The 11,903-nt window shown below is 32.2% G+C and overlaps 1 protein-coding gene and 1 long non-coding RNA gene across 2 annotated transcripts; one reads left to right on the plus strand and one right to left on the minus strand.

Annotated features, from left to right (window-relative positions):
* Window positions 1-303: 303 nt before the first annotated feature.
* LOC127787985 (transcription factor bHLH106) lies at window positions 304-1,846 on the minus strand. Its single transcript, XM_052316103.1, has 2 exons — window positions 1,422-1,846; window positions 304-980 (listed from the first exon to the last, which is right to left on the minus strand). The coding sequence occupies exons 1-2, from the start codon at window positions 1,830-1,832 to the stop codon at window positions 555-557; spliced, it is 837 nt and encodes a 278-aa protein (XP_052172063.1). The 5' UTR covers window positions 1,833-1,846; the 3' UTR covers window positions 304-554.
* Window positions 914-2,101, plus strand: LOC127787986 (uncharacterized). The gene is made up of 2 exons (XR_008020288.1): window positions 914-1,058; window positions 1,337-2,101. It is a non-coding gene; the product is annotated as an uncharacterized LOC127787986 (long non-coding RNA).
* The last annotated feature ends 9,802 nt before the right edge of the window (window positions 2,102-11,903 follow it).

Here is an 11,903-nt window from a genome sequence, read left to right on the forward strand (position 1 = left end):
CTAGTTAATAAAACTCTTTTAATAATTAATATCAAGAAGAATGACACAAATAATTGTTAATATTTGATTATTAAATAATATTATTAAATATTAAAATATATTAAACTTTAAATAAATTTAAAAAAACTCACTTATACAAAAATGTTATGCACCGACATCAGGTAACATAAATTTGATATAAGCAAAATGAAAGAAGACAAACAAGATAACGTTTGTCCAACGCAGATAAAATAAAAAGAGGGCGTAAATCCAATCCCGTCGGGTTCGGGTTTGAGATGACTAAATATCAAGAAGACAAAGACATGTATTAAGAGGGGGGTTTCACAAAACCAGTTACCTCCATTTACCTCAAGATTCAACATTATATACATACATATAGTTAAACATGAACAATAACTTAAAACGTTACAAAACCCAAATCATATCCTCCCCCAGGTTGATAATAAGGTATATTCGCCTCTAGATCACGCAAGTTTATACATATCTCACACGGCATTATAATACATGGAAAGAAGAAAATCACATGAATGGCTAACAAAGCTATGGTTTAGGTTTTAGCTGCAATCGAAGGCACGTCGCCTCTTGTTCCGATCTCTCAGATCGGAACTCGGTGATCGATGCAGCAGAGATTTCAACCCCTCTCTCAAGAACTCACTCAATTCATCGTCGTCGTCACTCTCCCCTGCGACGATCAAAACGCTTCGCGTTCTTCCTCCCAGCGTTGCTATTTCAGCTCGCAGAGGATTCATTCGCAGCGATCTCAGCGTTTCTATCAGCTCCGGGATCAGATCCGAGCGGTCCTCGCAGCTCAAAGACACCTTCATTAACGATCTCCCGTCGTTGCTTCGGCGGCCGTGTGATTGGACGGAGATCTCGTCGGTCTCCGACGGAATCGCCTCGAGGTCGGCCAGCTCCGACGACTGTTGCTTCAGCTCCTTCAGACGCTGAACCGCCTTCGCGAGCAGCGAAGCTTTGTCCGTCTGTGGAAATTTTCAACACTGTTTTATCAGAATCCGAGACATGGAAAACGATTCGAAAACCCTAATTTGAGAAAAAAGGTCAGTTTCTTTCCCAAACTCAGGACGACTTTTTGATTCATCTATTCTTTTTCTGATTTTCTCGGCCAAGTGGTTTCGGAATATTTCGTTCAAAGGTTCAAAAACAGCTCTGGATCTGAATTGTTCAGAGTCGGAATATTCAAAAGAAAACCACATCGATTACACTTTTGACCGTTTTCAGCCACAGCTTTATCAGATTTTGGATATTATGCGTATCTGTTCCATATACAAACGTACATATATACAAGAAAATTAATCAAATCTTGTGAATATTACAGATTCACGGTCGTCGGACGATCTCCAAATCAAAATTGAGCTCAGGAACAGGAATCTAGAGAGAGAGAGAGAGAGGGATTAAAGTACCTTGGAATTGCAGGAAAGGAGGCTTCGGAGCTTGTTGAGATGCGAATTGATTCTCTCGCGGCGGCGTCGCTCGGCTTCCTTGTGATTCTTGGAGGCCGCGATGGCTCGGGCCTGAGCCGGAGCCTGCGCCTGCGCCAGTCGAATGTCTGTACTTCCTGCCGGCATCTCCTGGCGAGAATAGAAGGGGGAAGTACAAAGGCTGTGGGTGGGCGGGAAATCGTAATTCGCCTGAACGCCGTACATTCCGACGTTGGCGACTCCATTTCCAGCGACAAAGGGGAAGGACTCAGTCGTCTGGAGGCAGGTTTCAGGCTGCATCATAACGTTTTCAGTCAGAGAAGTGTTAGTGGGGAAGTATTTGGAGCAATAGGGTTCTGCTTTGGAGCATGTCGCTTCCGATATGATTGGCATCAAAAGCAAGCTCAAGTAGATACCAAAATCTAAGACATTCACACCGTGCGATTTTTTAAATTTATTGCTTTAATTTATGTGGAAAAAAAAAAAAAAGAAAACTTTTTCATGCACGAGATAGATTTATATGTGACGACCTTAATATTATTCCATTTTTGAAAAGCCTATTATTTCACCAAAGAGTACTTAGATTTATTGAAATATAGTAATTAATTTGATCAATATTTTGGTCAAATTAATTAAGTGAAATAGTGTTTGTTTTGATTGAATGATCGTACTTATTTCTTAAAGATCTTTAGCTGTGAAATGTGCATTTCATCATCATTGCCCTGATATTGGAACCAAGATGAATGGTGATCGATGATATAAAGTTAAAGGTCAAGATCTCCATCAAACTACTTTATGCCCCAAGTGGAGTACTCGAACAACATTGGAGGACCCAGACTCCCATCAACATACATAGGGCCTTGGTTTGCATGCATTTACTCGTTTATTTACCTATTCTGTAATTTAGGGGCTAGGTTCTATGTCTTGTCTATTCTTGCTAAGCTTTTCAAATACTTCTTCCTTTAAAAATTGAGATTGTTTACTTTCTTGATTATTATTATTATTATTTTTTTAAATTATACTTTTTACTTTCTCTAACTTGTCCCATTTGTAAGAGGATTTCCTCTGGTCTAAAATTATCTTCCAAAATTTTTATAATTTATTTATTTTTTTGAACACTTCATCCATTTACCTTTTTTTTTTGTTTGTTAAAATATCATTTACCGGCATTGGTATGGAAGAAATTTTTAGATTTCTAAAATTCATGATTTCTGATAATACTCTTGAAAATATTTAATTTTCAAGATTTATATAATTTTATGTTTGATTAGTTTTAAACATTCTCATGAATGTTGAGTATTCTTTTTTTGAGAATTTTATATTTTTATATTTAGTTTAAATACAATATTTTTAAGAATTTATGTTATTTTTTTAAAATTACCCTTATTTAATTTTTTGTTTAAAAATGATAAATTCCTTCTAGTATGTAAAATATTGGGACTTGCAATCTCTTTAGTAGATAAAAAAATATCTTTTTTTTACACATTATATATACATAATATATATGTTTGTATAAGAGGGCAAGGAGTGTTTTAATTTTTTTATTTGTTAAAAACTTTTCCTAGTCGATGAAAATTCAAAATTTTCGACCCCACAAAAAAATCTTTTTGTAAGAAAATTGATTAAAAATAAATCTTGAGAATGCTATTTTTTTAAGATTTTTTTTTAAAAAATTATACCAAACATAAGAATGTAGATTTTTAATATAATATTTTCAGGAATCTAAAAATTTTTCCGTACAAAATATCCCCTCAAGACATCCTTTAATAAGAAATATACATCTATTATCTGACCAAATAATTATAATATATTTGTGATATATAAATAATTGTGAATACATGTACACAAAGCAATTTCTCATAGGGAGAACATTCTATCATATTAAAGCTGTGAGCTCTCTAATCAATAATTTTACTCCTATTTAAATATCGATCTTTTTCGTAAGTACTTATATTCTATTGTTAAATTCAACAAAATAAATTTAAATAATATTTTCTTCTTATCTAATGTTTTTTACATGGAAATGGAAATAGCAGTTGTTTGGTTTGGTGGGAAGTGTTTGGTGTTAATGTTATAATTCTTAACCCATTAAAAAGTACAATACAATGATTGAAAAAGTAACAAAAGCAAAGCATCTAATAAGAAAATAAAAAAGAAAAAGTTAAAAAGAAAAGAATATTATGGGAGGAGGAGCTTCAATTTGTTTTACCCCTCTACTTTACCTTTCTTTTTTTATTTTTTTATGTCACTAATGTATTATTAACAAAACTTTTGGTAAACAATGTTATGACTCATTTACAACTATGCTTCAAATGTTTTTAAAATGAACATTATTAGTAGATAAACACGTGGATTAAAAATATTACAATATTTATTTTTAAGGTTAATTATGAAAATAATTTAGTTTTTTTTTCATAAATTTATAATTTTATCACATCTTTTTAATTTTGTCAATTAATTGTAAATTGATTCAATTAAGTATAATTTTATCTAACATGTAAAATTGATTTAAAAAAAATATGTTAATACTGACTTGACATGCCAGTGATTTATGAGATTATCTTTCTCTTCATTACTAGAGAAGAAAGAGAGCTTTTAGATTCCATCCATTAATTCTTTTGTGTAATCTTAAAATTTCTCATGAGCTTTCATTCATATCTTTTAGGGTTATTTGATATGTAAGTTTTACTTCATATCTTTTGAGAGCTATTGTAAAGATTATGGCTTAGCCTTATAAAAACCACTGAAATGTTGTAACTGATGCTTATAGAAGTTATTGAAAAGTTATAACTGAGCCTGTTAAAAGTTTAGCGTAAAGGTTATAGCTAAGCCCTTAAAAAGCTACCCTTATAAAGGATAGTACTCACCTCTCTAAACATGTACTCCCTTAATTAGTGGATTTGAGAAAACCCTTGATCAGGAGCCAAGGTAGTAGAATAGGTCGAATTGTGCCAAACCACTATAAATTATGTGTACTACATTCTTTATTCCGATTTTATTTTAGCATTTTCTATTTACATTCACAACATTATTTTTCAAGGGTATAAAGAAGTTTAAAACACTTTTTGTATAAATCTTTTATCAAATCCATTTTTTTTTTTAAACACCCAATTTATCACTCTCTTAGTGTTACACTCCTATATTTTCACATAGCAGATTCAACCCTAAGTAAAATAATGAGAAGTTAATTATTTGAACTTGTAGTGTCCTAGACTTGTCTCTTTTATCATCATTGCAACATCTTTAATCCCTCCAAGAGCATGTTAAATTATTTCAATTATGTATTCATAATCGAGTCTTACTTCTCTTAAATAACAAGATTGGCTAGCCAATGAACACACTGAACAAAGTCTTTATTTTTCACTTGAAATTTGTGATTCAGACTTAGTTGCTTTTCTAGACATGTTCCATAAATCGAATCATCCATAACCATGGGTAACACGCTAAGATAGCAAAACATAAAGCATGAATTCCAAATAATAATAAAAAGCATAAGAGTGCTAATATGAGGTTAGCCTTATCCTCAAAAGCTCTCACATATTGGAGAAACATAGATTCATTCAACCTCTACCATTTTGGTTAAATAAGCACACATGGTATGAATCATGTGTTACAGTGTTTATCATTCATTTGATGTCTAATAAAACACTATACAGATCTAAGTTCAGTCACTCCTTATTAATGCCTAACTTGAGTCTTCCAAATAATCTCAATTAGTAGGTAATTATTGAGAACTCACATCTGGCTTTCACAAGTTATTTGGATGTGGGTAATCCAAATCAATTGTTATGCATATGTTCAACCTCATCTTAGTCTCTTATTGAGGCAACAATCCTAATATTATGTCTCATCTCTACTTGTTATCTTAGTTCTAAAGGTGATTGTTTATCTGAGCAAGCTAATCTAAAACATGTGTGACATCTCTTTGTTGAGCTTTAAACAAAAATGTGATGTGTATAAGCCATGAACATTGAAACAATAGTTAAGAACATAATAGTTATTTGCATTTGTTTAAATAGTGCAATATATAAGCTTAATAATGTTTGATTACAAACTTTCTATGTTCTACTCAATCCAAGAGAATTCACATCAACAAGATAAACATTTCTTGGAATTGGTTTAGCTAGGGGATCAACCACCATATGATGCATAGAGATATATTATAAAGTTACTTCTTTTTTGGTATGCAATGATGTCTCAACGTAGTTGTACTCGATATCAATGTGTTTGGTTCTATAAAGATATTTGGGATCTTTTGGATGTGGGCAATTGTTGCTTGATTATCACAATAGACCGCAATGGCTCTTTTACAATCACTTTGAAATCTCAAATTCCTAAAAAATCTCCTTAACCAAACAACTTCTTGTACAATAGTTGAACTGACAATAAATTTAGCCACAAGGCTATGTATGTTTGCTTCTTACTACTCTAAGGGACGACATCTTTATTGAGTAAGAAGACATAACTAGAGGTGGATTTGTGTTAATCAAGATCTCATTCCCAATCAGCATCTAAGTAGCTAATTAGAGGCATATTTGACGCTTGATAACATAAACAATAATCCACTGTGCCTTCAATTGATACCAACTAACTAGCCCAACAAAAAAACAAATGTGTGGGCGATTACACATCATGACATACATGAAACTTCCAATAGCACTTGCATATGGCATAGTGGACATTTTCTTTTGTTCTTGTGGTCATTGGGACACATGTTAAGACTCAAAACCTCACCCTTTGATGCAAGAGTATCCACATGCTTTTAACTACTCATATGGAAACGTTCTAGAATCTTTAGGATATAATTCTCTTATGACAAAGCCACAAATTTCTTTAAATTATCTCTTTTATTTTAACTCCCAGTATGTAGTCAGCTTCACCCATGTCTTTCATGTCAAAATTTTTGAACAACCATCAATTGATGGCCATGACATACTCCTTATCATTTCCAGCTATTAAAATATTGTCGACATAAAGAGATAAAATTATAAATTTATCATCAGACCTTTTAATATAGGAACAGTAGTCCTCATCAAACATTTTGAAATCATAAATCAATATGGCTTTGTGGAACCTAAGGTACCATAATATAAATGACTATTTTAGGCCATATATTGATCTTTGAATCTTGCAAATTTTGCGCTCTTGGCCTTTATCAACAAAACCTATAGGTTGTTCAATTTAGATTTCTTCATCTAGCCCTCCATTGAGAAAACTTGTTTTGACATCCATTTGATGCAATTCTAAGTTTAAATGCGCCACAATAGCTAAAATCAAGTGAATGAAGATAAACCACACAACACGTGAAAAAGTTTCCTCATAGCCTATACCCTCTTGTTAAGTATAACCCTTCGCTACTAGATGAGCTTTATATCTATCAATGGAACCATCTACCTTATATTTTATTTTGAGAATCCCTTTATTCCCAATGATTTTATGTCTTGGTAGTAAATCAATCAAGCTCAAACATGATTTACCCTTATAAATTCCATTTCATCTTCCAATGCAACTTTCCACTTTTCCTTGGCAAGACACTCCAGTGCCTCTCTGACTGTTTTAGGTTCCTCATCATTGTGGGGAATGACAATATAAGCATCATTCTCAATTTGCAAATGCTTTCAATGAGTTTTTGAACATATACTCCTACGCAATTGAGGATCATTGCTTCCATCAATTAAAATTTGCTCAGAGTCAATCTCAATTCTCCCACTCAATTGAGATGGTTGAAGCAAAATTTGTGTGCTCCCGCTGTCAAGAGTAAAAGAGGTACAACTTCTTGAGTTTCAACCATTTGTTGATTTGTACTTGCTGCTCCTTCCATCTCATATAAATGATAATCTTTATGTAAGAATAAATATACACCCAAGGAAGGAGTGAATTGGGTGTTTAGAAATTTTTTTAATTTTATAAAATATTTGCACCAAAGATATTTTGAACAACTTATGCTTTTGAATACAAAAGTTGTGTGTTATAAATTGAAAACTTATACACTTTTAGGACTTTTAAAACAATGCCAAAGCTGTAAGATGTAAGTTGTAAATTCTGAAATAAAAATTAAAATAAACAATGCAGTACAAGAAATTTTATAGTGGTTCGACTCAATCAACCTACTCCACTCTTTTAGCTCTTCACTAAGGACTTCAATAATCCAGTTAGATTTTATAGGTTCTGTCATAATCTCAACTTTTCACAAGTGCAGCCATAATCTCTACTTTTCCAATATATCACTAGTAACCGAATACAAATAGTTTTTATAAGGAGTAGTTGGAACCTCTTACACAGTGCTTTTTATGGGCTCAAGCACTAATCACAATAAGATAAGATAAGGATACAAATTAAGCACTTAGAAAACATTTTACAAGATCGAATTCAAACAATGAAAGTAGGTTCTCACAACGAAATGAGAGATTTAAAAATGATGAGAAGATAAGAACACTCTTTCTTTCTTTTTGATATAAAATGTATGCTTTGAGGGCTCTTTTTTCTTGAGAATAATAGTTGAAAATTTAACTCAGCATTAGTTCGATTCTTCTTGAATCACATTTGCCTTTTATAGCTTTTCTTGTCTCATAATTGTTATCTTTTTGCCTAATTAGTAAACCTTGTAAGATTTTCAAAATATAGTCTATCTATTCTTTTTGTTCCTGATGGTTAGATATATAATTTATGCTTAAAAAATGTTTAGAAGGCCTTTTTGCAATAGTTAGAATCAAACTGTGCACTTTTCTATTGTCTATAACAACTAGTTTAATGGCTATAATTTTTTATTTCAGTACACTAATAATCGAGTGGAGACTAGAGATACTCGAGTAGATCCACCATCTACTTGAGTGGGGATTCATGGTACTTTGTTACTTTTATAAAATTAGAGACTTAGTTTCTGTCAACTCAAATCTACTTGAGTGGGCATTTTTCTTACTTGATTGCAAAAGAATAATACTCGATGTCATGCTTTTTGATACTTGAGTATAACATACACCACTTGACTATGTATACTTCCTACTCGATTAAATTTTCAAATATAGAGAATAACACTCTGTTCAAAGATTCTCACTCAAGTGGGACATTGAATACTTGATTATAGAGTTGTTATCACAACCAATTACAATTTTAACTTTGATACTCAATATCGACATTTTTTATGCTTAATTCATGCCATGTTTTAACTCAAATAAAGGTACAGTATAATTGTTAATTAACACTTTTGACTTCAGATTGAACATTTTTGGAATTTTTGATTAAACCAAGCTAAAATTTGAGTGAAACATATCTACTAATCGATTGAATTCATGAGCTTTATTGCAACGCCCTGCTCTCACTTATGGGTGTTACTCGTGAATAATCAACTAACTATTGACTCGCTGAGGCCATAATGAAGAGATGGGCTATGTTTCAATAAGAAACGTCATAGGTGAGAACTAAGGTTCGTCCTTTCTTTCGCTCCACTCAAGGATTCGAAAAAAGAAAATCAAAAAGATCTTGCGAAAATAAAATTCGAAATCTTGGTGAAGCGTCACCTTTCTCTAGCTCTTAATAAAGAGCTAAGGATGACATTTCCCAGAACTCGACAAAAACAAGCAAACCACACTCGCTTTACTTAACTATAGCAGAAGGCCTTAATTATTCAAAAATATATTTGACCCAATTATTAACCTATTTTCTCATTCCTAATTGCCTTAGAAAAATACTTGGGTTAAACTCCTTTTGAAAAATTTAATAAATTTTTCTTAGCTAAACCTTCATTTATTTTCTTGTTCATTTATTTCAAAATATACCAAATTTCCAACCCTTAGGAAGTAAAATTTTTGGAATTTAAAACATCAAGTTTTCTTATTCATTTTTTCAAAACTTCAAGGAAAATACTCATTTATTTTATTTTCCAAAATATAGGAATTTTTTCAAAAATGCCTCAAAATTTACATTAATTTAATAAATATTTTGGAGGTTGAAATCCACATTTATTTATTTATATAAACATGCTTTTATTCCATAAATAAATAAATAATGAAAACAATAGCAAAGGGGCAACAACAGCACCAACTGCGCCCACATCGGACCTGCCGAGCGCGTGGGCCGTGCTAACCGCCTACCACGCGCAATCGCGCCAATCGCTCCCCAGCCACACGCCTACTGCGCCAGCCCGACAGCCACCCAAATTTTTTTCTTTTTTTTTTAAATCCATAATTTTCAGAATATTAGAATACCTCAAAAACCTCCAAAAACAACAAAGGTTTTCCTCATTCACCCACATTAAACATACTTGCACATGAACCAAAATATACATTAACTTACACTACACAACCAAAATACACACAACTTCACATACATTTTCCTTGCTCCATGTCGTTCAACCCTCTAAAATACTCTTTTCTTTAGAAGATTCCCCACTTACAAAGAGGTTAAATGACCTTATGAGCCATTGCTCAGTAAGGGTGCCATGCATAAGTAAATGTAACATGAGAAAAACATGTAATGCAAAATGTAATGCAATGCAACAAATAGGTAGTCTTCCATGCCCTCATAACCTCCATAGGTTAAGACACCAACCAACCCTTCTCACAACACTAATCCTCCATATGGCCATAGGTAGAACACAAACCATGCAAATGTGACCTATACATGCAACTCATACATAAGCACTTACAAATGTAAGCAAACCCCACCACTTGGGGTCATCCCTTACCTTTGGCTTCTTGAAAGCTTCTAACCCTTGCTTCAAGAGACTTTCTCACTTCCAACCCTATGAGGAAAGCATAACGATATTAAGATCTAGCAAATATAAGACTTAAATTAAGAAGACCTTCTTACTTTATTTTCAAAATACAAACACTTGCCTTGGCTTCTCACTTTTCCTCTTTCTCCTTCTTTCAACCTCTTCACATGTAGGAAACTTTGAACTAAATTCTTATCTCCCTATTTATAGCAATTCCACTCAATCCATGACAAAACTCAAGACTTCATCTTGGCCCTTGATCTTCTTTGATTTGAGAGACTTAATCTCAACCCTCCAATACAAGCACAATCCTTGTGCTTTGGATAAATTCAATCCTAACATTTGATTTAAAAGAAAACTAATCTCCACCCTCCAGAAAAACACAATCCAAGAGACTTAGGATCTTTAAATCTCATCCCTTGATTTCCTTTGGAGGTTAAATCCTCACTCTCCATTATCTTTCTTTTTGAAATTATCCTGCCCATTTGGCAATCCATGCCATTGGTAGGCTTAAATCCCAACCATTGGATTCCTTCAAATTTCAAGATTCAATCTCTACCATTGGATCAAGGCTACAATTCCCATAATTACATAATTTCCAAAATTAAGAAATATTGACTAATTTCAAGATTGACTAATTTCTAACATTTCTCATTTAATTTAAATCCTCTAGATTTTCATGCATTTAATGGTGACTAATTACCATCTCTTTTTGATTTATTTTAATTCCCCTTAATCATTACCCTTAATAAATGCAAGAATGACCATTTTTCTTTTTCTTTTTTAATTTCTTTTAATCCCATCTCTTGTTTCACAATATTTTGCCAAGTGTCCCATTTACACATAATCAAGCTAATTTCTTATTTCCATATTTTTAATTGAAGCCTTTTCATGGGAGCCAAGTGTCATCAATCTACCCTACTTAGTTTCCGTTTTTAATTCCTAATTATCCATGCATTTTCCCATGCACTTAAACAAGAATTAAATTCTCCCAAAAATCCAATCTCCAATATATAAATATTTTTTTTCACAAAATAATTTACCTTTATGGGACGGGATTCCAAATTATCGATTTGCCCTTCTTAAGGCATCCTATTTATTATATACATTCCCTTTGATTTAATAGCAGTTATGAAAATTTTCATATACCATTATTCTCTTAATTGACAGTTTTTTCATGAACTCATCAAGGGTATTACATTTACTCAATTGCAAAGAATAATAAGATGAGTACAATACTTGATACTCAACTAAAAATTTTCTTTTCTTGATTAAAGAAAAATCAAGCTCATATATCAAAACACAACAATAATGTAGTTATATGAGTAAAATAATTTTTCATTTATATTTACCCAACCAAAATAGCACATAAGTCAAATAACTTACTCGTTACTTGACTAAGATAAACATCTTCTCAGTTAAAAATATTGAATACTTGAGTAGTTATTGAAAGATAGATATAACTTGATTAGCAACTTGAAGAATATTGAAACCTCAACAACTTGATCAAATATTGCTTGATTCAACAAGCTCTACGTCCTTCAAATACTTGAATGATTTTGCTTATAAGGCAACAGAGATTCAACTTTTAAGTTCTTCAAGTGTTCTTCCATTAAATTCCAGAACATTGAGAACATTAAAAATTTAATACCAAATATCAAATAAACAATTTAAACTCTTATGGATCAACAGTCAAGTACTATTACCTAAGTATATGATAATTTACTTAAATATCAAGAATGTATTTGAAA

The sequence above is a fragment of the Diospyros lotus genome, chromosome 13 (assembly GCF_014633365.1).
Source record: "Diospyros lotus cultivar Yz01 chromosome 13, ASM1463336v1, whole genome shotgun sequence".
Lineage (NCBI taxonomy): Eukaryota > Viridiplantae > Streptophyta > Magnoliopsida > Ericales > Ebenaceae > Diospyros > Diospyros lotus.